This window comes from Actinia tenebrosa, unplaced genomic scaffold (genome assembly GCF_029948245.1).
Source record: "Actinia tenebrosa isolate PJP-AT-01 unplaced genomic scaffold, QUT_ActTen_1.0 PGA_scaffold10__47_contigs__length_13832649, whole genome shotgun sequence".
Lineage (NCBI taxonomy): Eukaryota > Metazoa > Cnidaria > Anthozoa > Actiniaria > Actiniidae > Actinia > Actinia tenebrosa.
In genome coordinates, this window is record NW_028292570.1 from 8,989,889 (window position 1) to 9,016,372 (window position 26,484).

Below are 26,484 nucleotides of genomic sequence, written 5' to 3' on the forward strand. Positions count from 1 at the left end.
CATCACGAAATACTTCACAAGTCTAGTTTTGTTTTTGTTTTTGACGTTGCTCAAGGGATGCTTTATGGACGCCACAAGGTAATTGTCTCGGGCTCCGGATTTGTTCCTGTCGGACTGGATACACTAAGTTAACAAAGTCAATTGAAGAAACTGCTCGGCCTTGTTTAGGTGAGGCCTTGGAACGCTTACTTTACGGATGGCTCTTGAGACGTTGCTTGCACTGTGTTGGGTGGAAATAAGGGGGTCGTTGTTTAGTGGTATTTGGGCATCAATACGACACTGATCGCGTTGGGTTCACATTTCTCGAAAGGTGAGTGTGAGTGTGAGTGGATGTGTGAGTTTAAGGATGCAGCGACTATAGCCAAGGTTAGTGGTCTTGAGGTGGTAGTTCACCTTCTAGCTCAACCACAGGGTTCTTGTGAAGGGTTTTGGCGCATCCTTGAAGGGTAAGGGGTATGATAGCTCCACCTAGTAGGTCTTGACGTGGTAGTTCACCTTCTAGCTCAACCACAGGGTTCTTGTTAGGAGTTTTGGCGCATCCTCTCAGGGTAAGGGGTATGATAGCAAGCTCCACCTATAGTAGGTCTTGAGATGGTAGTTCACCCTCTAGCTCAAAGATGGTCTTTTTTCTGCCACAGAGTTCTCGTTAGGGTTTTTGGCACACCCTAGCTCCAGTATGATTCTATATTAATGTAAGAATTTATAACTTTGCTCTTCAGAACGGCCATCCCTTATATCATGAAAGACTTCGTGATCTAGTCTACCTGTACAAATGCACTTACATTAAAAGCAAGATCAATACCATCTCGTAAGATAAGGAGATCAAATCGGCCACAGCTGGCCTTCTCCTCGATGAAATGCGGGTTATTTGATTCCCAAATGTTTCGATGTATCTACAAACGCAGGAAGAACACAAGCATTCTCGTACCCAGAGCTCCTCGGTTTCACTTCCTTTCCTGAGTGGAACACAAGCATTAGGATGTTGCATGAGATGGCGCCATTGATCACTACTACCAGACTCCCTTACACGCTTTCTTTTGTACAGTTAATTAGTACCAACTGTCTTGCTATTCTCATGAGGCAGGAATACAAATTTAAATAAGAAAGAAAATTCGCGAAGCGTTATGGTAGTGGGAGTCAAACGACGCCATCAAGCAAACATCCTATTCTTACTTTCCTAGGTGTAACTTTCTTGAATCAATGAATATAAACTAAACTTCAGTTTTTAATTTTATTGTTTTTGCAATTATTCCCCAGCCCACCAACCCTTCACTTCAGTTTCAAAGAACAAGAAATGGCGCACGCGCATTCGTCCGATCCTTTCAATAATCGAAATATGGCGAGTTAAACAAATATCATCCAACTAGAAAAGACCCTAGCTTTATTCGTGTTTGACCCCCTGAATGGCTGATTTATCTATAAATCGCGTTTGAAGAAAGATGATATATGTTTATAATATACCCTCGGAATTTTGGTCAATTATTTACAAAGTATAGATATAACAATATCATCCATTTTCAAATCACCCTGGTTGACTTCATAGATAACCATATTTTCATTTCATAATATTTTTTATGCACTTTCCCCTTAAGACGGATTACAGTTACGTTTCCCCTGATCAACAGGCCCTTTGCAGGATATAACCACGTGACGTGACAGGCAAACATCTCGGATTTTCCTTCTTTAAAAAAAAGCTTTCAGAAATACTATTTTACCCTTGCAATAATTTCTGTCTCAAGATACTAAACTTTTTAAAAATAGTTCGTCATTCAGCAAATCCTTTTCCACGGAACCTTGGGCTGAATCGATTAGATATCAAAGTGGTATATCATCATGACATTAATTGGAAGCTTGACTGGACGAATGACTAAAAAATTCCCCTTACTTCTTGTCTTAACCTTAAGGCTAACAGTATTTCTTTAATGATATCTTACAAGTATGCTTATTTTGTTTAGCATGCTTAATGCATTGTGAGCATTTCCCTCTAGTGTTTATTTCCAGCATTAAACGAAACAAGATCTCAACCAAGTTGTTAAAAAAAGCTTCAACTATCAACCATTAAAAATTTTGTTTAAAAACTGTTCTTGTGTTACAAGAAACATTCTCCACTTATAAAAGTTGCCAAATGAAATATTTTTGGTAGTTGATAATCAATAATAATTAATATTAGCATTTTTACAAAATAAATGAATATAATAAATCCGGCGCGCTCATTGGTCACTATTTACGTCTTATGCTGCTATATATTCACTTACAGGTGCCGAATATAACACACGCGCGCACGCTTGTTTGTCGATGTGTGCCGTTTACAGAGATTTAAAATTAAAATAATAAAAAAATTAAAAAAAAAAAAACTCTTTCCCGTTATTCATTAAATTCACTCATGCTAAAAATAAAAAAATAAAACAAGACTCACGTCTCGGTAAATATTTCCCGATATTCACTTCGCCTTCGGCGAATAATTGTTAAATAATAATATAATAATAATCAGACCAGCTGATTGTCTATGTTTCAAAGGTGTGTATGGCCGCAATGGTGGCTAATTAACACATTTTGTTCTATTCAACCAACATGGCCAGGAACTGGATATTCTTTGTTTGCATAGCCGCCATCTTAGTTAAATTTAACAAACGAATTGTCCATAAATTCTTTTGTTATATCAACCAACATTGCCGCCGTGTCTTTCGTTATTTCACTCCCTTGGCAATAAACGCACGGTTTTTACGGATACCAGACCGGAAAAAAATTAAATAATATATTTGCAGATTTTTTCACGGGTACAGAAATTCCAGGTCATATTGATCTTCCCATTTGTCGTAGATTTCTTTTTCGAATCGGTATCGTTTGATGTCCTTCACGATCTCCGCTCTGCTCCCGTCACAAGTGATATAATCATTTGGCTGCCAATAGCTCTTCTTGTAAGAGTGGTCACTGAAGAAGTACGGAAAAAGAAAACTATTAACATGACAAAACAACGCTCCATATCGAAAATGGGCGGGCGCGCGACGAGAGTTGTCGATGAAAATAAATTTCGTATGTTTATGCGCAGTAGCTGGTTACGGTGCTGTAACGGTTGAGGGGTTGCAGGAATTTATGTTGCACGAAATTAATTTTTTTGGTAACAACCCCTGCACGATATTTATTGTTTTTCTGAAAGGAGAGGTTGCGCGATATCTCGTAGGCTAAGTGCTCGCTCGATATTTTTTGGGAATTTACGCAACCCCCCGTTCAATTATCTGATGATCCGTCACTAAGATATATGAATACATGAACACCACAGTTATCTTACCTAAGACAAGGGTGATTCGCTTCCACTCCAAACACCCTCATTTTGTTACACACTTTCCGCATAGTGTTTATGGCGTGGAACTGTGTTGAAAGTAGAACGGAGTCTGAATATTCACTGAAATGAATCCAAAAAAAAAAAAAAAAAAAAAAAATCCCATGTCGAAAATAATATAATATATAAGTTTGAAATACTATAAATTCTAGACAATTGCTAGTCGGTACCTTTTCCTCATTCTCTTTGCCTTTCTACCAATCTTTATTTGTTTTTCAAGAGGTTTTGTGAGCCTTATGAACTTGTCTCCTAAATATTCCTCAGAGACGTTCTTGAATATCTTGAAGAAAGTACAGTTTTGGCATAGAGCATTTCTCCTCCCGAATGTGATGACGTAACGGAGGGAACGCATTTCTTTGGGTTCGTGCCAGACGTAATGCAAAAGGTCCCCTAAATGATGCTGTGATACGACCCGTACAGTGGTTTTGGCACCAACGTCCACCTCATACCCGCTCGTGGGTGCTGTATTCAGACGAATTACGCACTCATTCGAATCGATTACAGAGCCTGCGTTGCTGTTACGAAGATCAGCGGAATTGGTTACCACGGCGCATGAGCTACAGTCCAGGTTGAGGTCTGCAGGAATGCTGGGATTCATAGCAAGAACAAATTCTGATTGAAGATGGTTAGTCGTTGTTGGTAATATGCGATGTGTTGTATCTTTTGAATCAGTTTGTGTAGGTTTACTACTCTGAGATTTATTACTGAGGGATGACGAAGTGGTTGAATGTGTCACATTTTTCTTGGTTGACCTCGTAGTTGGAGATAAAATCGTACTCTTTACAGATACTTTTGAATCGTTTTGTGTTGTTTTGAATGAAGATTCATACCCCCCTGTTTCTCTACCTACAGATTCCAGAGTCTTTGCTGTCAAGACGTTTCCCGTGGGGGAGGTAGAGGCGGTATCTGTAGTGTCATGGCTGACGACAAGTGGTTTAGAAGCATCTTGAGAAGCTGAATGGAAACTAAGACTGATGAAGATAATAATGGCTACCACAGTGATTACAGCGGCTGTCATCTTCTTGACCCTGCTGAGAGGTATCTGCTGGTAGCTGACACCAAGGATTCTGGAAGAACAACGTGCAAGAAATCTTGAAAGTTTAGTACATCATAGTCAATACTATTTATTAACTATAACTACATATAGTCACTCTACGTACTTGACAATCGCGGTATAAGCACCGCACAAACGAATGGAAAGTGGAAAATAATCTAACTGCGATTCTGCAACTCTTACTGTAAATCATGGGTTAGTCGTCACTTACGTTTTGTTCTTTTTTTCCCTTCCATTCGCAATGTAATATGGGAAGGCGACTAATGCGCGAGAACGCGAACTTACTAAGTCCTTCCCATTTACCCCTGCGCGAGTAAGAGAAGCGACTGGGCATGAGTCTGTAAATGAGTTCCGTATGGGTTCCGTATTCCGAGATAGAATCCCTACTAGGGTATAGACACCCAAACGGCTGGAAGAATACTGATTAAGGCATTGGTCTTATGCGTCTCATGCGTCTGCTGGAGACGAGATTCCCCATCCTATTCAGACAAAAGCGCCGGAAACACGCCTAACGGGGGGGAAATGATAATGATGATGTATCAAGCATTCTGATTGGAAGATGTATAAAGCATTCTGATTGGATAGTGTGTATCAAGCCTTCTGATTCAGTGCATGATGAGGGGTATGTTTTGATGATTTTTCGAGTTGTTTTTAGTATAAACCATTAAAGAGTATATACCTACATACCTCTGCAAATCCATGGTGGAGCTGAAGCCATGCTCAAGGTGTTTGTCTTTCTTCAACATTTCTTCTAGCTCGTCATCGTCACTTGCTACGCCAGCTATATAAAAGAACAACGAAAGTACGAATTATTCCTCAAAGGCGAAGTGATTATCAGTGGAATATTTACAGAACCACGAGTAAAATAATATCACCATAATCACTGATCCTGAGGGGAATAATTGTTTTAGTATAATTTTAGACTTGAATATAAGAGAAAAGTCGAAATTCAGGATTTAAAAAAAAAACGTTTTAGTATTACTCGTGATCTGGAACACTTTGCTCAGCGGTGCTATCGTCTCAGAATTATTTACTGGTCGCTCGACCAATCACAGCTCGAGAAACTCTATATTCAAGTCTAAAATTATACTAATATATGTTATTCAGTTACAAAAACGTTAATATCACAGCAGAACGAAGCGCGTACCGAAGGATGCAAGTGGGAGAAGGTCCATCTTATGAAATTTCATGTTTTGTTTTTTGTTATGTTTTCTAATCTTATCATAAAAGTCTAACATTCATATTACGTATGATGATGTAGAACAAAAGAAGGCCTAAAAGACTCATGACATTACGTTTCTCCCTATGGGCTATATTGACGGAGTTCAGTTCTGTGTCGATTAATTTAGCAGGAAACGTTCCCACCAAAAGAACGCGCGCGACTCCAGGCTGTTTGTTAATTTTGCTACTATCACTAATTTCAGACATTACCTTTTTACTGTCTCAATGGCGGGATAAAGCCATTATCACATAAAATAACCTTTTAAAAGTGGAAATATTTGTTTTCTTGAGTATTTTAAAGTAGTAGAATATGAAACGAAAGCAACCGCGAATAGTAGAAATTTCGTTCGCTGTTATTATCTTAAAAAGGAATTGCAGATCTTCCCAATATACCTTATCCGTTGGGGTGTAATATTTTCCCATTTCAGACCACGTGTCATAACGGTTTAACGGTTTAACGGTTGCGCATGACAAGAGACATGAATATGGATACAACGCAACGAAGAATCTTCTTCACTATTCATTCCACCACAACAAATCAACGAATGTGGTCAATTACACCAAGTAGGTTTTGGTGGATGTCAACCAAGCCGTTTCCATGACATTCCATAGGCACGTGCCCGGACTGACGTCCACCAAAACCCTTTTTGTCACGACGGCAAATGATTGTACGATTCCGCGTGTGTGATTGGGTAGCGCTGTAATAATTTGATGATGATTAAATTCTGAAAACCCATTAAAAGATAACCTAAAAATCAAGCTGATAACAGATAAACAGACTCTTAATGATGATGATGTTGGTATTACCATCATCAGATAAGATATAACCATTAGCCTAAGCGTCTCCGACGACCTATTTTACTGATCAAATCTTGTTGAGGGATTTCAAATGCTTAACTATTCTTCGTTTGCACGTTACGTCATCGCGGCCATGTTGGTACCATTTAACAAAAGATTTCTCATTAGCATCCATTGTTAACGGTCCCACAACTGGCCGCCAGGTTTTTGTCTTTTTACTCTCTTGGGAATGCTTGCAACCCATCAATTGTGATTGGAGGAAGCCAAACATTTGGAAATATGGTAAATAAGCACTGTGTTTGAAATCTTTGATAATAGAAATATTTATTTAATAAGATAAATAAACAATCCGTCAAACAAAAATCATCATCTCAGTATTATTGGCATCATGCATCTCTGGAACTTTAATACAAGCAGAAAAGAGGGAGTCAGGTTGTCACAGCGAACGATCAATATACTTCACGTCTAACACACTAGAACTATATTAAGATACATCAGTGGCTGTTGGAGCCAAAGGCGATAGGAGATAGGTCATCATTCCGAGATCCAAGAATAGCTTGGACAAGAACACGGAGGTTATTGTTGAGATATATTTAGTATGATTTGTAGTCGATGAAACCATTTTAATAAGTGTAATAGCCTTCGATAATTCGTTTTTAGTTTGTTTGTCCTTGATTCTTGGAATGACCTGTCGCCTATTGACTAACCACTGTGGCTCCGCGGACGACCCTTTTTGAAATAGCTAGGCGTACATTACAACGGAATTAAATGGCATCTCAATTGTCAGTATTGTATAGAAATGGAGAAATGCGATTTCACACTTGTATATTTACAGTATTTAGCAGTATTTGACTTAAGAGGTACTAAAAGGAACCAGGAATCCAATGACATTTGAAGATGACTTTGCACATGCGTCTTTTCCTTAGCGGATGTATTACACGTATTTACATAGAGAGAGAAAAAAAGGAAACGAAGATAATATGAAGACAATAAAATTGAAAGCAAGCAATATAGCATAGCCATGAATTGAATACCGCGAAATGATGTTAATCTCATCACTAATGATAAAGGCAATGATGTTGACGCTGCTGATAAACGGTGTTCCTTTAGGTTGGTAAATAAATGAATTTCTACAATCTTATCAATACTTCCTAAAAAGTATAAGAGAAATGAGGGAAAAATAATCAGGCTTGTTGTTCGAGTGATGAAATACATCACCAAAAGAATAACATCAGTGAGTGATTTGAAAGAGAAAAACAGAACATTTTTTGACATTTTCACAGAGGAAGGAAATAACAATGGACAAAAATATCTTTCTATGAATAGCAAAAAGTGAATACAAGATAAAAGGAAATGAAGTATGATTATAGTTTAGTCATAAATATTTATATTACTTACATTTTCTAAATATTCTTTATTACTGATTAACTTGTGTATGTAAGAATACCATACGCAAAGGATCGAAAAAACCTGAATTCGTAGCTTCTAAAAAACACTCATGAGCATGATGCCTTAAGGCTTCGAAGCGTCGAGAATTTTAATTGTCATAAACTTTATGATTAAAAGGGAAAAAGAACATCGAAAAACATAGTTAATATTAACTATGAGGAAAAAAAAAAAAAAAAAGGAGAAGACTAAGAAATAAAAAGGAAAAACTAATTATGGATATTAAAACATGTATTGAAATCGTTCCATTGTTTTACCTACATTTTATGTGTTTTCGTCCAGGTCAAGGGAGCTATAGTGAATTCCCGATCGGCACTGATTCCTACGATTTAGGCCGCTGGCCCGGAAACGTGTTGTTTACAGAAATCCACAATCGTGCAGTTCTTTTTGAACATAACCACATATAATTACGAATTAAGATTATTCCCGACCACAGATTGAGAAAAACATAAAGACAAATGCATCATGTTTGAATGTATTATATGTGTAGGTGTTTACGTGGGCGTTCGAACATACAACAGGAAATGATCAAGGCAAAAACGAACATTCTCGGCACAAGCCGATTTTCTACTCATTTGTCTTTCACCGATGCCTTCAATAACAACCATGGATCGAATGGTTTCTGATTGGTTGATTACGAGGATAAAATCTGAGGAAATTGGATTTCTATCTGTTATAATTCTTATACTGCAATCGCACATTACTGACCAATACTGGATCAAATGAGGAAGAGGATAGTGTAAACGAAACGACTAAATCATTAGCTTTTATTTCACTGGGAAAAGAGAACATTCATAAAAAATAATTGAGAGACTAATTGACTCTTCCACATATTCTTGGGGGGAAAATAGCTTCCAAAAATAAGTACTATCGCAAATTGAAATATTGAAATTGGGAAAAAATCTCGAGTCTCAAACTTCAGCCTACAATCACTTTCCTTAACTTGACTGAATCATTAAATCAATCATAGTTACTGCTCAGAACTCTAGAACACTGAATTAATTCCCTAGTGAATTATTACACAGTCTTTTGACTGGTTGACGTACCACAAATGCCTGGACATAGATGATGACATTCCTAGTCTAGCCGGCTAGTAGTCCACTAATGTATTTTTTCTGCCACCATCAAAAGAACATTGAAGTTTGAATACAGCAAAAAGACAAAGTTTTTACAAAGTTATTTCAATTACATGTGACACTAACGAAAGTAGAACTTCAAAAAATGCCAAAAGAGAAAATTACCCTTGAGCATAAAACCACACTGACGACACATCTCAATTTTCGACATGAATTTTCCGGTATAAAGTCAGTTATAAAATTGTCAATCCTGTTAATTCTTCCAAAACGGAATGAAAACGAAATGAAGACAAGATTTAAAGAGAAAGCGTGGAAAGAGAATAAAATTCGGCTTTTTAAAATTAAGTCGGTAAATCAATCCTTGATTGAGCGGGGGGAAAATGAGGAGTTTTGAAAATAAGATTACAATGGCGTCGGTGGGGAACAATCTATGAACCTTAATACATAAATGGATTATTTGACTTTTGAAGACCATTTTGAACTAGAAAACAAATATTTAGAAACCTCAGTTATGTACTTATCGAAAACCATTGAAATCCTTTTAAAAGTAGAAAACTTTATTTTCATATTTCCAGATAAGTAGTATGAGAAAATGAATCAGAAAAAGGGACACGGATTTAAGGCTTTAATACTCGTGAGTTGAGCCACGAAACAACTTTAATTGTTATTTAAGAAACAATTCAGAATGAATTCGTGGGTAAAGGATACAAATATAAGCATGTTAATAAAACAAGCAAATCTAAATTTGATTTTGAAATAATTTTCTATGTTGGCAAATGTAGTTGACTAGTGCTTGATTTTTAAACATTCTATACTAAGGTTATTCTCTATCAAAGTATCTATCAAATACGCTGTGCTAAAGGATTATATAGAAAGGACGTTTTATGGCCTAAGGTAATGTGTTCTCATAGATTGTAGCACGTGCTTTCCTTTTTGAATTGAGAAGTTAATGCATTAGTCAAATCAAGCGAACTCCCTCGCACAAAATTAGAGGATTAAAAGAATAATATGCTTCAGTTGATGTACCGTTTAAAAATTCAGTTTTCCAAATTTCAAAGAAATTTAATAAAATAAAGTATGTAGGGATGTTTTTTGATGGAAAAGTCATGAATTTCTGTTCAAGTTTAGATTTTCAAATATTATTTGAAGCAGTCTAAGATATATGTCAGGTCTATGGAAACAGTTATTTGATCGAAGAAAAAATCGAAAAGAAAGAATTCGGGTTAAACTTATATTCGAAAATCAGCACTAGTGTATCTAGTTGATCATCAAGGCTGCATTTATTTATATAGATGTATATACATCGCTGTTGAAGTCTTACTAAAATACACCTTTATATACTATATCAGTGGTGTTTTCACACTAATCTCAAAAACGGCTTCTCGAAGTCCATTTAGTTACCACCAACCATAAAAATATACGAAAACACAGAGTTCAAAACGTAAAAGAAAACTCAGTTTGCATTAAATAAATTTCCAATTCACCCAACATTCATCAGTCGTGGAAATATTAAATTTATCAATAAAGGATTCGACACTTGAAGTCGCTTATTTTCATGTGTAATTTAAAAAGTCAAACCGTGTAAAACTATTGTTGGGATTTTTAATTAATGAAGTAAATTTCGTGAAAGCTTAGTGCTTCAATGACGGGTTTGTCAAATTTGAAAGAAAACCCTTTTTGCATCTACGTCATAAAATATACCAAAGTGAAAAAAGCTTACTTTTGATTTTCCAATCTGTCACACTAGACTTAGCAAAATGCGGTTGATTTTAAAATATATTTTGAAACTGTCAAATCTAGCGACACTATTTTTGAATAATTTTGCATTTAAATTTCTAAGCCATTTTTTGTAGTATCAAAAAAATTTAAGGTAAATCCTAAGGCATGCATTGAATGTTATAAGATTGAAAAATAAATGTTATTTTAAAACATACGCAAACAAATCTTACAGCCCTTACATTATTCTAACCAGTACACTAAAGCATACATCCAAGAAAAATTTAATTTATATCCAAACATGTGTTGTTTTCATTCTTATTATTATTTTACATCTAAGGAAAATGTTAACATTTTGGAATCTTAGAACTGTCAATGGTCAAAAAACCTCGTCGTCATTAAAAGATATTAGATTTCTGTTCTGGCCTGAATCGATTTTTTAGACTGAAATAAAGTTTAGTCTTACCGTAGTACAAGGGCATTGACGAAGACATTTGGCTCAAGAGCTTGATTTTTTCACCGCAGCAAAGTTATCGAACCATGTACATGCTTATGATGCCTAATTTTGCCGCTTCCTGACAGATCGATCTCCAATTTGCATATCAACTTAAATATCGAGAGAAAAAAAGCGGGGGCAGAGCGCAAGTCAGTTTAATCATATGCAGCGAAAGTGTTTTGTTATTGAGCAAACATAATTGGTTCTAGCCGATTTAGAATATTTTTCATTTATATTATTATCATTCTAATTTTTGACAGTGTAGCTAACATCTGTTTTATATGTGGTTAAATAAAATATTTAAGCAAAGTTAGACTTGAACTAAGTTGCCTGTTATCGCAAGTATCTGTCATCAAAAGGCTATAGCTTCGCGGCCATCTGATAAGCAAATTAATGTCTCACGCAATGAGATGAATGATGAACAGATGGTATCTGGGGACGAAGCTTGCATCGGGTGCTATCCAATTTCGCTAACGCCACGTGCTATCCGATTTCGCTAACGCTATGCGCTATCTCATATCGCTAACGCTAGCTTACGCAGTTTGTACGCTACACCAACGCTATTTGTTTTTACGCTATACTCTCGTTATGTCTCGGGCTACACGAAGTAGTACGGCCGTACTCTCTGCAGAAGACCGGCAGGAGATTATCCGGGAGGTTGTTCAAGCGGTTTTGGAGGCATCCTCTGCAAATGGGTCAGGAAACTCGTCCTCCTCGCCACCTTATTCTTCACAGCCTGCACTGCCAACTTCTTCCACCTCCGCAGTGGTTTCTGCTACGCAGGACGCTACAGGTACGTCTATTTTACCTGTACCTTCATTCGCCAGCACTTTTACCCTACCATCGCAGTCATTGGCTGACACGAGCGCTACGCTAGCTTTCTCAGCATCTGTGCCGAGCTCCGTCTCGTCGGTTTGGGCGCCATCATTGCCATCTATTTCGGCGGTCTTGCATCAGCCTTTTATCGTTGGCCCAGGTTGCTCTCCCGTTCCCGCAAAGCTGGTTACCCAGATCGTCAGTGGCAAGTTCGTCGACATGAGCGATCTCATTTCTCCTAACCTGGTGGAGACGGAAAACGAGCCCCAACTCTTCTTTGATGGTCGCATCGTTTTGACCTCTACGCCCAAGCGCCAGCGGCGAAAGGTAGAGGACATAATGACGTGGGTCGAGGCGTTCAGCATTTACTCGCTCGTGCTGACTTCTTATTTTCCCAATCGCTGGAAAGATCTTTTGCTCTACAAGCTGCTTATTCTGCGAACCTATCGCCAGTTTAGCGGCCGGGCTTGGCTGTCTTACGATAAGGCTTTTCGTGAGCACGCAGCAGCAAGCAAACTCACAGACTGGTCGCACATCAATAGCCAGCTCTACAGTTTCCACACCGCGGGATCTGTCCCACGCGCTCTCAGTGCTACAGCTGCTGAAGGAGCAGAACCCAAGGGCTCATCCAATAGCGACACCATATGCCGTTCTTGGAATCGGGGGCAGTGTTCTTCGCGTTATAGTGGCTGCCGCTTCGCACACAAGTGCTCTTCATGTTCTGGCCGCCATCGCTTGGTAGATTGCCCGAGTGGGACCGACGAGTCTTCGGAGTCCAAACGGAAATCCACGTTTGCCGAGTCGTCGGGGGAACTTCACAGGTCTAAGCGCCGCTAATCCAAGCACGCTAGTACTTTATGTTATACTTATGGTTCTTACAAAAAAACAAAAAAAAATGTTCCGTTTAATTTGTTCTTTAGCTTTAGCTATCTTGTATAGCACTCTATAATTTTCGCTCGTAATCTTGTCTAGACAGTTCAAGTGCATTTAGATTGTGTATTGTCAATTGTCTGGAACGTTTCAATGGTCTCGGGACATTTCGTTCCGTCGTTATTTCTTTTCTGCATGCTAGGCTTTATAAGAAACGCAGACAATGTCATTGGTATTTCATTGCATATGATATATATACATATATATATTACAAAAAAAAAAAAAAAAAAAACCTTTCGTGCTAGGACTTTTGTGTTATCTCTCTATGCTGTCATACCTTTTAGCGCGTTATATTTACAAAACCTTGATACAATCTTTTCGCGTAACCAGGCCCTTAATAAATTAGCTTTGCTGTCAGTCTGGCCTCTATGATTGGCTGCGGCGTTATTAGGACAATTAAGCCGTCTTCTAGCTGTCTCTGTAGGTCCCTTTGTATGCTATCGCAACAGCATTTCACGCTTTACGTCGGGACCCTCTTACGCGTTTATTTTGCTAATTTTTCGTTCTTTTCGAGTCCCGCGTTATCGCCAGAGTGGGTCCTCCCCCTCCCATAGCATATACTTTACTCTCGATATATTATGTTTATGTGCATGTAATTTTACCCCGTCTAAGTTCCTATCTAGGGTAATTAGCTTTACTCGTCGTTTATCGCCTCACGTATCTCTTTTTAAGTCGTGTGAGCAGTTCGGAACATCTGCCGGTCACTATTATTTTCACGGTCGTATTGTATCTTCTTTCAGCTATGCTTGACCTCCCGTTGGTATCTGACGTCACGCCCCTTAGTGTTGAGTGGTTTTCCCAAGAGTTGCTATCACACCCAGACCAGATTGAAGTGGCTTATGTTTTAAGTGGGATTCGATATGGTTTCAAAGTTGGATTCCAAAGTCAACTCAGCTCTTTAAGATCGGCCAAGAGTAACAAGGAAACCGCTATCCACAACCCTCAGGTGATTGATTCGTATCTGCAAAACGAGGTCAGGTCGAACAGGGTCGCGGGCCCCTTCTCCGAACCTCCCCTTCCTGACCTGCACGTCAGCAGCTTTGGGGTGATACCTAAGCGTGGCCAGCCTGGAAAATGGAGGCTCATAGTCGACCTTTCATCTCCCAGGGGACTTAGCGTGAACGATGGTATCGACCGCGAGGCTTTTACCCTTCAGTATGTCAGGGTTGATCAAATCATTCGGATGATCTCTAGCCTTGGTACCGGAGCACTGATGGCAAAGTTCGACGTCGAATCGGCCTACCGTAATATTCCGGTTCATCCTTCTGACAGGTACCTTCTCGGTATGAAGTGGCGCGGAAAGTATTACGTTGACTTAGCGTTACCTTTTGGTCTTCGATCAGCCCCGTTTATTTTCAATGCGGTAGCCTCGATGATAGAGTGGATTTTGGTGAACAATTACCAAGTTAGCAATCTCGTTCATTATCTTGATGATTTTATCATGGCGGGCCCTCCTAACACTGACGCCTGCGCAGTTAATCTAGCTAAGTCACGTCAAGTATGCCGCACTCTAGGTGTTCCGCTACATCCCGACAAATGCATAGGCCCTGATACTACCCTGGTTGTTTTAGGCATCGAATTGGACTCAGTGAACCAAATTGCTCGTTTGCCAGCAGATAAGTTATGCAACCTTAAACTGTTGATTGCTACCTGGCGGTCGCGACGCTGGTGTAATAGACATCACCTAGAATCGTTGATTGGCCACCTCCACCACGCAGCGAAGGTGGTGTGGCCTGGTCGCACGTTTATACGGCGCATGATTGACCGGCTAGGCTGTTTCCGCAAGCGAGACCATCCTATACGTCTGAATTGCGAGTTCCATCGCGACTTAGACTGGTGGCACCAGTTCCTCTCTACGTGGCACGGGGTTTCTTTTTGGCTGTATCCTGGTATCCCAGTCGTAGGCGATACCCAGGTGGTATCGGACGCCTCAGGAGCAATTGGTTATGGAGCTTTTCTGGACCAAGCGTGGTTCAACGGTGTCTGGTTGGAGAAGCAGGGTTCTCAATCTATTGCATATAAGGAACTCTTTCCGATCGTTCTAGCCGCGCATGTGTGGGGCCATCGGTGGTCCAAAAAGCATGTCATCTTTCGTTCCGACAACGAGGCTGTGGTGTTCATGCTGAACGGCAGGACTTCTAAAGTCCCCGACCTGATGCGGCTGTTGCGCAGTCTGTTGCTAGCGGCAGCGCGCTTTAACTTTTCCTTTTCGTCGCTCCACATACCCGGCGTCCACAATGCAATCGCTGATGCCTTATCCCGTTTTCGTTGGCAGGAGTTCAGGCGTTTGGCTCCTTCAGCACACCGATCCCCAACTCCAATTCCGCATCAGCTTCTTCTCAACTTGACCAGTCCACTCTAAAGAAACAGTGTCAGGAATTCCTCCTAAATGGCCGGGCTCCCACCACACGTCGCACTTACGCGTCTGCTCAGCGTAAATTTATTGATTTTTGCCATCAGCTTGGCAAAGTTCCTGTCTTACCTGCAGATGAGAGAACTTTATGTCTTTTTGTAACGTTTCTGGCACAGTCGCTTCAGCATCGGTCTATTAAAGTCTACCTGTCAGCGGTTCGGGCCCTTCACATCGAGCAGGGTCACGCAGATCCATTGGTAAATTGTCCGCGGCTGCATCAAGTCTTTCGGGGCATTAAACGTTCCCAAGGGTCCCAGTTTTCACAGCGTCTACCGATTACCGACGCTCTCATGCTCACCATTTTCAAGGCCCTGGATATTGACTCGTTTGACCATGCCATGTTTTGGTCGTCATGTACGCTCGCATACTTTGGTTTCCTGCGATCGGCAGAGTTTACGGTCTCCAGCTTGGCCAGTTTCGACCCCACCATTCACCTGCAGGTCTCGGACTTGTCGTTTGATAATTTGGACCGACCATCGTGCTTACGGGTATGGATCAAAGCATCCAAAACCGATCCTTTCCGCGCAGGGTGCTATGTTCACATTGGTTGTGGCGTCTCCCCACTGTGTGCGGTGACTGCAATGTCCGCTTTTCTGCATAAAAGAGGAAATGCTTCAGGTCCACTATTCTTATTAAAGAATGGCCAACCATTGTCTCGAGAGTTGCTGACGTCGTGGCTGAGGGATATTTTCGCTGGTGCGGGAGTGACTGGTAATTTTTCCAGCCATAGCTTCAGGATTGGAGCCGCCACAGTTGCAGCGCGCAACGGTGTTCCAGATCACATGATCCAAACCCTTGGCAGATGGACTAGTAATGCTTATCAAAGTTATATCCGGACACCTACAGAATCCTTAGCCTCGATCTCGCGCTATCTTTCTCAAGCTTAATTTCCTGGAGTGACCTTAGTTTGGGTTGGTGCTTGGATCATTGTGGTGGGAGGCCCTTCTTCCTGTTCCTCCTCTCCAAGCACCTTGGAGAATCATTTGGAGGTGATAGGGTTGCCATAGTAACCGCTGACCTCCGCCGAGTTCCCGAGGCTCCTCCCACCCAAGCACCAACGCCAAGCTCATCTACGTGTGATGAGTTTAAATGTGGTTAAATAAAATATTTAAGCAAAGTTAGACTTGAACTAAGTTGCCTGTTATCGCAAGTATCTGTCATCAAAAGGCTATAGCTTCGCGGCCATCTGATAAGCAAATTAATGTCTCACGCAATGAGATGAATGATGAACAGATGGTATCTGGGGACGAAGCTTGCATCGGGTGCTATCCAATTTCGCTAACGCCACGTGCTATCCGATTTCGCTAACGCTATGCGCTATCTCATATCGCTAACGCTAGCTTACGCAGTTTGTACGCTACACCAACGCTATTTGTTTTCCCACCCACCCTCCACTAAGGTAAGTATAGGTAAGTATTCCCCTGCCAAGTCAGTGTGACGGTGCTAGGTGGGAGGTGATAGGGTTGCCATAGTAACCGCTGACCTCCGCCGAGTTCCCGAGGCTCCTCCCACCCAAGCACCAACGCCAAGCTCATCTACGTGTGATGAGTTTAACTTTCGGAACTAAGTTTCTTTTGTTACTTCGCAATAGCAACCATTAATAATTGACATACATCTACAGCGTTTTAAACAATATTGCAGATCTCGTTGATTTCATAGCTTTAGTCTTAAATAACAACCTTTAAAGTCAGAGGGCGTCCATTTAGCTTTTTCGTGAGAATAATAAGTTCGTAACAGAAGGATTTTAAAGAACATGTTACTGTAAAGAACCCTAAGGGCAGCTTGGCGTGCGTTTTGTTTTTAACACAAAAACTGGCGCGAATGTGCCAATGACGTCATAATGAGACTGCGCTTTGGTTAGGTAAATTCCTTTGTACCTTTAAGATAATAAAAAATAGTATTGAAGATCAGTTTAACACTGAAAAACGCCCAAAGTTGCTATTACGCAAGGACGTAGTAGACCACAGAATTGTTTAACGTTTTCTCATTACTTCCACCCGCATGGTGGTTAGAGCGGCTTTGCCTGATCCATTTTCTCAAATGAATGTGGTCTGAACGGGCTGAAAAGGTGGGATGATGGCTTTTTATCTTCCAGAAAAATATCAATAAATCAAATATTCTTACGTTCTCTTAAGCCCCGTTTACACTAGCGATTTTAGCGGCGATTTTTGCTGCAATTTTTTTGCGATTTTGTCCATAATAATTAATGGTTAAGAATTTACTTGTAAAGTACCCTCGAATCGAGTTTTGAAGTGTCTTTTGATTTTGCATGCAACCGATAAACGTTAATCTTTTTTAGAAAAAAGGTATTGAAAAGAAAAAAAAAAATCAAAATTCTTTTTATCATACATGCTCATTTTGTCATGTCAGATAGGTCGCGCTTTTTAGAAGCTCGAAGGGAGACTGGTGAGGGCCTTCGTGGTACGTTCATATTATTGAGGGACTAAATTTGGGACGGCATCGAAAAGCTCCTCATTTGTCTAACGCAAGAAATAGAGTTCAACGGTTGGCACTCTCAAAGCGTAAACTCGGGCTTGTTTTTTGGCTCTAAACAAGCTAAGGCGTATTTCACGGGTTTATGAAAACCACTTAAACCTTCCTCAATATAACATCGCATGGAGCCGGGCCGAATAGTTAACAATGAATTAATTATTTTTACGAGTCTTCTCGAAGTTTTCACATAATTCCATTTTCAAAAAAAATCTTTATTGAGGCAACCGGCATCACGAAGTGATTTACAGTGTTTTTTTTAGACCTATTGTTAATTTAAAGCGACGCGCGCGAACAAGAAAACTTAGTTACGCATTGTACCCTGTTACTTCGCGGTTCGTAATAGATATGTAGGTTTTATTTTGAAATGAAAGCTGAAAATCAATTTTTAATCGGTCTAGTAACGTCGCTTCAGCCATTTTCCCTGCATTTGAATCTCCCGCCAATGGTTCACCGCATTCTTAGACCTTAATGAGATGCCAAAATCAATTTGTCCACTCATTCTTATCATTTTAATACAACGGGCAGACCACAGGAGCCCGCGTTATAAGTGAATACTCCAGTTTCGAGTCCTAAGGTGGTGTTACTCGGGCCAACTTGCAACCCCGATTTTTCGCGCAACGCTGTTGCACGAAAAATCGTTGCCGTGTAACATAGCGCCGAGGACGATTTTTCGCGCAATATTTCACTCTGCAACACGTTGCAAGTTTTTGATCCGGCTTCAAAAACTTGCAACGCAAGATGACAAATTTGCAGCAAATCAGTGTATGTAACATGTCCATCGCCGATTTGAGGCGCAACTTTGCTCATGAAAGCGTTTTTGTAAACAAACAAAATGGCGGCTGCTGTTCAACAGGACGTAGTGGAGCAATTGGGTCTTGAAGGAGTGCAGCAAATTCAAGAAGTGTCCAAACTGAAGGAAACAGAGAAAATTAAGCTTTTGCAGTTGATAAAAGTATCAAATTTGCGCGGTGAATGTATTCTTCGTTTGCATTACGTCATCGCGGCCATGTTGGTGCCATTTAACAAAAGATTTCTCATTAGCATCCATTGTTAACGGTACCACAATGGCCGCCATGTTTTTGTCTTTTAACTCTCTTGGGAATGCTTGCAACCCATCAATATCCCTCTCAAAAACATGACAACTAAGCAAAAGGTATTTTAAAAACCGTAGTTTCACTGAAAACAGGGTAGCAAGAAGACAAAAACACAAACAGATCGTTGATTCATATCTATCTTTTAATATCATTATTTCATATACAGATAAGATATGAACAAGATAATACATATCGCAATAATTATTATATCTTTTATATCTGTTCAATAGATATGCAACAATAAATTGATTGATTTAACTTTAATTTTAATTCTAACATATTAATTTTGATATTATTGTCATAATTATCATTATCTATCGTATATCGGGTTCACCAAATTACATTTCCCACCTGATCAGGATGCTTTACGTAATGAATTAGCTGGTATTTCTATTGATACCGTAAATCGCAGGAAGTAAATGCCAAACGGGATAATCTTGTTTAGATTGTATACCATATATTCGTGAAAAACCTCGTAAGAAATTGCACAAATTAGTAAGTTCAGTAGACCTCAGTAGACCGTAGACCTACGAAACTTTGCACTAATTAGTATAATTTTGTTAGCTAACTTTTTCAAGGATATATGGTATGCAATCTATCATGCATTTTAGCTTATCCAATTCCCTATAGCTTTGCTTGAAATTTAACTGTTTTTTTTTTTGCTAGTCGTTGGTGGAAAATGATCACGTGACCTAAGTTCTGCCAATAACAGCAATGTTGTCAAGGTGATTAAATCACATAAACAAAAGTTAAATATAACCAAAGAAGAGTTTACATTGTTCCATTCAAAGCATCTACAACATCTTATCATGTTGGGCGGATCCAAGATTTTCATGTGGGGTGATTCGAAATGGCGAACCGAACCGAAAAAATAACTGTCGTTTGGCGAACCAAAGAACGAATTTTCCCCCCTGTTTTCTAGTTAGGGGTTCAAACTCGTCCTTTAGGGCGTTGGTTCAATAAACCAAGATAATTTAATTAGAAGGTTTATAGTTGTCATTTAGACGATTTGATCGTGGTTTAGAGGATTTATAGTTCCGACTCAGACAATAGCGAACCAATAGTTTTTCCAGTGGAATTGAAATCTTGTCCCACAAACAACTACACAGTATCTGGTTTAATGAGTACTACAAGGATTACGAGAAAATTTTCTATTCTTTTCGCAGGACAGTAAACTATTGAAATAATCTACAATCAGTTATCCGAGTTTTAAATTTTGAGATATTCTAGATTATTCGTTAAGCTTGTGGGAAATAACGGTAACTAAGGGGAGTCGGAAGTGTGAATCCTCTCAGGATACGTCCATGATGTAAGACTAGTAGCGAGCGATTTGCAGCACAATAAAATAGAGAACAGTAATTTTTAGTAGAGTCATACAACGTACCTAGTAAACCCAAATGGCGGAAAATTGAATTATTTTAAATAAATTTATATTTTGATAAATAAATGAATTGACAGACCCGGAAACTTTTTTGGAAATGATGAAATAACGGACCAGATTTTAACAGAAGCTTATTATTTATGTTAACGTACCTTGTTGTAAAACCAAAAATTTCCTGTTACCAATAAATTTCTCAAAGAAGATTTACTTTAGAAAAGGAAAAGACAAATCGAGAAAAAGCGCGCCAAATGGGCAGGCGTTCTCGGAGAAACGCGCGCCGTATTCATTTGGCGGGAAAATTCATAAATAAAATAATTAGGGTGTGTGAAATAAAAAATAGCTAATTTTGATGACTACAAGTATATTCTTATCAATTATTTCAAGGAAAATAGAGAAAAGGCTATAATAGTCTTATGTACACAAATTATAAGAACTTATTTTCCCGCCATAAACTGACTAACGATAATTTAATATTTAGTTCAATCTTAAAAATAATACTCCCTTAACATACCACATTCTTGTTAAATTCATGGATAATATTTTATATATTTAATAGCACATTTAACATTTTTTCCTACTTTGGTTCCTACATACTACGACATTCATTCATCTATTATGTAAAATATGTAAAATAATTCTGAATACTCTTCTGCAATAAAATAAACGACTGACGTATTTATAATAGTATATATATTTATATTATGATAATAATAATTTCAATAATAATCATAGAAATTTGTAAAATATTTGGTTGACCACAACTAAAACGAAATCAAAGTGTTTTTGTTGATACAAATGATTTCGTAAATGTTAAAAAAAAACCTGAATGTTACTAGGCTTTCTAAGGAAGTCGGGCCCGATTACTTATTAAAATATAATTTGATTTATAAATACAGCTCTTCGAACAACTAGAATATATAATTAATGAAAGAGTAGTTTTTGCTCGAACAGAATTGTAAATTAAAACACGAAACATTTTATGAATCGGAAAAAAGATATTACACTGAGGACACTGTCAACACTTCGGGTTTTTTTAAGTTATTTTTTCCTGAACTTTTTAATGTTTCAAACCCTCTCAAAATGAAGCACTGAGTTCAAATACACCGAGTGATCAAAAAATCTTATTTCCAGTCGATTAGCTCAAGGGGTGATTTACATTACACATTTAAAAAAGTGACAAAAAACTCGAAGTGTTGATTGTTCCAGTGTCCCCACTGTAAAAACGGTATTTCGGAGCGATAACGAAATAAATAAGAATCGATTGACACCAACATAAGTGTAGTCAGGCAGACTCAAACCTTAAAATCTGCTAATGATGCCTTGACGTCCTTGATGAGTGAGGTATTATCGACAGGGTTTTTAAGGATCCGTTCTTGTAGGACTTCAATGTATCGATCCACAGAGTCAAAGTTTAACTTGATATCCATGTCAGGGATCTCAATATTAGAAAGACTGGCAATGAATCTAGACTGGAGTACCGCAAGTTTCGTCGCTAGGACCCCATTGCTGTGCCTGTCTTGAGAGGTGTCGTTTTTGGTAGCGTTTAGTTTCTTTTCCATTCTCAATACTTCCTTTTCTATTTCTTCATTCACTCTCTCCGAGTCTTCAATGGAAGATCGAAGCACGTCGATTTCTTTATCAAGCTGACGAATTTCATCGTATTCTTTTTGTCCTAACCGGTGAATAAAACAAACTCGATTAGTCAGTGTGTACTGAGCTTAGCATCAAATATCATTGTATGGTTTGGGTGCAACCCAGTTGAACGGACAGTATGCCACAAGTTGAAGATAGTATGCCAAACTCAAGACAGAAGTCTAGTTGACGAAATTTTGTGGTCGTCGGTGATCATACGTGAGACTGACCTTGATGAGGATCTAAGTCTAAACTTGGATAGAACTTTATCAGCTCTTTAGTATTCTTTATATGAAGAATACTATTGAAGAAGACTTAGCACTAAAAGCAGGTTAAACGTGAATGGACCTTGCTTGAAAATCTTGTACAAGGTAGGACAGAAAGACAAGCAAGACCAAAAACCACCTTGCACAACCAACTAGGAAAAGTGGATAATACACCCTAGCTGTCGATAAAATGTGCATCAAGTGACGATGGTAGGCTTAATTTATTTCATTACCTCTTCCTGATCTGAGTTTGACAATGTTATTTTTCTCCTCGATCTTTCGCGCATGCGCCTGGGCCTGAGCGAAGAGCTTTGACTCAGCTTCTTGTCGCATTAAGACCTTTTTCTCTGCTGGTGAAACCATGGGACACCCTGATAAACTGCGAGGGAACAAACACTATGTGTTATACACTATTACAACATGACAGATATTACAACACCGATGAAATGTCAAGATTTGCAACGAAAATATTGCTATTGAGTTAAGTTCATTTTAACTGATTCATAAAGCATTGACAAGTTTTCATATCGTGCGAGGACCGGTTAGAAACTGGACAATCATGATAACGATGCCATAAACTCCTCCATTTCCCAGTGATTTTTGTTCATTCGGACAAAATCGGGCTGCATTTGTCGAGCTCATGGTATCATACTACTACACATATTAAGAATGTTTACTCTATCTTGCTGGTCAGCAGTTGTCCAGTATTCCCAGTCCTCCCACTCGATATGAAACTTGGCAGTGCTACGCAGTGAATGGGTGATCTTGACATCAGTTACAAATATTGCAACCAATGGATTATAAATGACAAATATGGTTCAGTAATAAAAATAAAGGTAATGTTTTATGAATAGACACATCAGTCTGTAATATTAGAGGAACATTGATGTTTCATTCTCCTGTTGGAGTGTTCATATTTAATCGAGGAGAGAGGCCCTGTAGGTTTGTCAGGAAATATTTATATATCTCTGTAATATTCGACGCGGAGTAACAATGACATTACATTCTCCTGTTGGAGTTTAAAATCGATGAGGGAGGGCCTGTAGGTTTGCGAGGGATTAGTTATATATCTCTGTAATTTCGACGCGGAGTAACAATGACATTACATTCTCCTGTTGGAGTTTTAATCGATGAGGGAGGGCCTGTAGGTTTGCGAGGAAATATTTATCTATCTCGATTCTATATATCTAGTCGTTTACGAAAATATGACTTTCCCTTCGAAACGTTAATCTTTTGCATCAACTCTTTTAAGTACCGGTTGGCCTCCCCCCCACGCGATAAAACATCAACGGTCCCTAATGACAAAAAGATACGAACACATAGAAAGCTGAATGAAGTGATTACCAATACATGGATTAGAAGGAAAGAAAGGTTAGCCTGAGTAAAGATATCAATATGTACTAACAATGTTTGCTTGTCATGGTTAGATGGACGTAGAGGATGATCATGATTAGTTAAGTCCCTTGGTTATCACGTGATGTGGGTTAAGAGCAGAGGATCATGGGTATTTGTACCTTCTATGTGAAACTGAACTGACCACTGGAGTGTCCTGAACCATCACATCCTGGTGTGGGACACCTGTGGGTTTGTAAATAATGATATATATATTTGACATCAATCGAATGACTGAATCAATTTAAAAGGTGTGTAGGCTGTATTGCACTTGACTCTCACCTCTGGGGTCTCAGGTTCGATTCCTGGACTCAGTATCACAAGAGTAGAGTTTGTTAGGTCTCATCTTTAATTCGAGGGGTTTTCTCCTTTTCTCCGTTTTTCCCTCTCAACAAAACTAAAACAAGCTAAATTACAATTCCCAGAATTGAAAACTTGATAATGAGTTGGCAAAAATTGAATGAGACGAAAAGGGGAAAAGAAATCTATTTCACTTGTAAGGAAATTGTCTGGAAAAATGAAGTGAAATACTTACGTTGGTCCAATCTTATCAGCTCCCACCAAGGCTACCTTGCCAGCTGAAAAAAGAGGTATGAACAATCATTAGTCTGAGAGTGAGATCTTTCTTGATTTCTTCAAAAAATACCACATCATGGTTTACTTCTGCACTTCACCTTAGGGTGGTCCAGGGAGTGGCAAGGGGTACGGCTTAAGGGGGGGGGGGGGCAGGGAGTGGCAAGGGGTGCGGCCCCTCTCCTAAAATCCATGTTTATATTTTATTATTTTTGATACGGAAAGGCCTAAAAAGGGAGAGAACTCATATACATACACTAATTGAAAAAAACGTAGTAGGGTTCGAGAAGGGTCATGTTGATCGAAGCTAAGACCGAAAAGGATTTGGGTACTCCGAAATGTGTATTATATTGCATATAGACATGTAAAAATGCACAGTAGAGCAAAGTCCGGTCGACCTAGATTAACAAGTGTTTTTTAAAACTCAACTATAAAGTAGGGAGACTAGTGTCAGCCATACAAACGATGGTCTAAGTGCAAGAGTTTCAATCCATACTTACTTGGATCGGTCCACTAGCAGCAAGCTTGGTGGCAAGGAGGACACCCAGACAAATAAACAAAAAAGAAAATAAATCATCACCAACATTATGATAACCATGAATCAGCGTCTATTCTAATGCAATTAACCAAAATCTTCGTAATTATCATCATTTCAATCCACATTCTCATATTAACATTTTTGCATGTCTTACCTTCTGTGTGAGGTGTAACTATTTCCAGTGATGACTGAATCCATCACATCCAATTGTTGGACACCTGACAATCTTCAATTAGATTAGAGAACCAACTAAACGGATCACATGACCAGGCATTTACTGATCATTGCTTCATTTTCCTTGCATCCCACTTTTTTAATGAACTTTGCGCAGTTTCTTTACTTAATCTCTGATATCACTTTCCCTCAATTCCCCTAAAATCTTGGGAATGCTATAGGGGTGGTTTAAAAATATTACTGTAGTTGGTATTATACGTTTGCTACATAGTAGAGTTGTGCTTACTTCACTTCTTGACTTTTCGTGTTGAGAAAGCTTCTGCAGCCAAAGGGCAACCAGACAGGCTGTCTACGACAAAACAAAAGCAAGTTAAAGCCACCGATACCCGCTGCAATTGTCGCTATCGTAAGAACATTTCATCATCTATAATTAATTCACACGACAACGTTGACGGCAAAGATTTTCGCACGAAAAAATATTGCAGAAAAAACAAGTTCAATTTGAAGCTTTTTTTCTGGCAACTTTTGCAAATTGCACGCCTAAAAAAAATAAAACTGAAGATTGCAGCGTCTATCACCAATGCTCACTCGCATGCAATAATCCATTCGGACTAGCCCAAGGATTTTATAACTGATGACGTTTTTTTTCCTCTCCCGCAGATTATTATGACGATGCACTTTTCGCTGCAACAAAAATCTGAAATTAATTTTTCCAGCGGTCGAAACATTTCAAAATTGAACACTGTATCGTAGGCGCCACCGTGTTTCCCATATCAATTCAATAAATCTCATTTCTTATCGAAGCCTATTCAGTGCAACAGTTTAACTTCCTCCCACGCACAAGCCACACAGAAAAGATCTCAGATGCAGCGCCGTTTTTTTAAGCTATAGTAAATGAAAATTTAAAGTTGGATCTAGAATAAATCATTAATTTTTTGCCCATTTTAATAGGGCTTAGTCCTCCCCTTAAATACTGCTCTTGGCATGGCTGCGTACTTAATAGGTCGAAAATGTTAAAAACCAATACATTGCTAGGAATTATTGCAAGACTGACCTCCTGTGAGGCGTACTGGCCTGATACAATGCCCCGTGGCCATCACAAAGATCCTGGGGTATGACACCTAAGATACCACCATGAAACATCACATTAAACCGAAGCAATAACACCATCAAACATATCGACATAAACAATAGCTCAACGGTGGATGTCTATTTAATGTATGAGAATTAAAGTGTACGACTTTGAAACCGAGAGGATAATGGATAGACCCCCCCGTTTTCCCATTTTTTATATCACTGTCTCTTGAATAAGATTCTCGTTTGAGTTGCATTTACTTTCATGTGTCTTCCTCGTGCGCACGGATTTTCATGCATCGTGCATGAGGATCGTCAAGAAAAAACTCCTTAGACTACGTGACTTTGAGAACTTTCTCACGTAACTTTTTTTTTTTGCAAAAGTAAAAACCACGAGACGTTCACGATTTTTTACGTATTAACGCACCTATGAGGACTTTTCCATCCCGCAAGTCCTTTTCCCTTGATTGTTAAGATGATAACCAGATCCAGGAATATGGCTCTAACAGGCGTTCCGAAAGTTCCGAAGAACGAACTAGTACCGAACTTTTCTCATAATGT

The 26,484-nt window shown here is 39.0% G+C and overlaps 3 protein-coding genes across 4 annotated transcripts; 1 reads left to right on the top strand and 2 right to left on the bottom strand.

Annotated features, from left to right (window-relative positions):
- Positions 1-1,217: 1,217 nt before the first annotated feature.
- Positions 1,218-11,256, bottom strand: LOC116305744 (alpha-N-acetyl-neuraminyl-2,3-beta-galactosyl-1,3-N-acetyl-galactosaminide alpha-2,6-sialyltransferase). 2 transcript variants are annotated; one of them, XM_031715727.2, is made up of 5 exons: positions 11,118-11,256; positions 5,082-5,175; positions 3,511-4,407; positions 3,290-3,403; positions 1,218-2,931 (listed from the first exon to the last, which is right to left on the bottom strand). In XM_031715727.2, exons 1-5 carry the CDS (start codon positions 11,143-11,145, stop codon positions 2,772-2,774), a joined length of 1,293 nt encoding a protein of 430 aa, XP_031571587.2. In that variant the 5' UTR covers positions 11,146-11,256; the 3' UTR covers positions 1,218-2,771. The 2 variants fall into 2 exon arrangements, with proteins under 2 accessions (XP_031571587.2, XP_031571588.2); XM_031715728.2 differs by lacking the exon at positions 11,118-11,256 and adding an exon at positions 8,121-8,286.
- A 165-nt stretch (positions 11,257-11,421) lies between these two features.
- LOC148912962 (uncharacterized) lies at positions 11,422-16,427 on the top strand. Its single transcript, XM_089026836.1, has 2 exons — positions 11,422-11,940; positions 15,169-16,427. Exons 1-2 carry the CDS (start codon positions 11,652-11,654, stop codon positions 16,191-16,193), a joined length of 1,314 nt encoding a protein of 437 aa, XP_088882962.1. The 5' UTR covers positions 11,422-11,651; the 3' UTR covers positions 16,194-16,427.
- Positions 16,428-19,017: 2,590 nt separating this feature from the next.
- LOC148912963 (uncharacterized) lies at positions 19,018-22,570 on the bottom strand. The gene is made up of 2 exons (XM_089026837.1): positions 22,406-22,570; positions 19,018-21,946 (listed from the first exon to the last, which is right to left on the bottom strand). Exons 1-2 carry the CDS (start codon positions 22,533-22,535, stop codon positions 21,567-21,569), a joined length of 510 nt encoding a protein of 169 aa, XP_088882963.1. The 5' UTR covers positions 22,536-22,570; the 3' UTR covers positions 19,018-21,566.
- Between the last annotated feature and the right edge of the window lie 3,914 nt (positions 22,571-26,484).

Bases quoted from the DNA above. Each gene is read 5' to 3' on its own strand.
- LOC116305744 (XM_031715727.2), bottom strand. From the start codon at position 11,145: ATGTCTTCGTCAATGCCCTTGTACTACG. The intron at 4,408-5,081 runs GTATGTAGGTAT...TTGTTCTTCCAG, and splicing joins TCCACCATGGATTTGCAGAG to AATCCTTGGTGTCAGCTACC. The intron at 2,932-3,289 runs GTAAGATAACTG...GTACTTCTTCAG, and splicing joins GCGAATCACCCTTGTCTTAG to TGACCACTCTTACAAGAAGA.
- LOC148912962 (XM_089026836.1), top strand. From the start codon at position 11,652: ATGCGCTATCTCATATCGCTAACGCTAGCTTACGCAGTTTGTACGCTA. The intron at 11,941-15,168 runs GTACGTCTATTT...TTTCGTTGGCAG, and splicing joins TGCTACGCAGGACGCTACAG to GAGTTCAGGCGTTTGGCTCC.
- LOC148912963 (XM_089026837.1), bottom strand. From the start codon at position 22,535: ATGGTTTCACCAGCAGAGAAAAAGGTCTTAATGCGACAAGAAGCTGAG. The intron at 21,947-22,405 runs GTAATGAAATAA...TTCACCGGTTAG, and splicing joins CAAACTCAGATCAGGAAGAG to GACAAAAAGAATACGATGAA.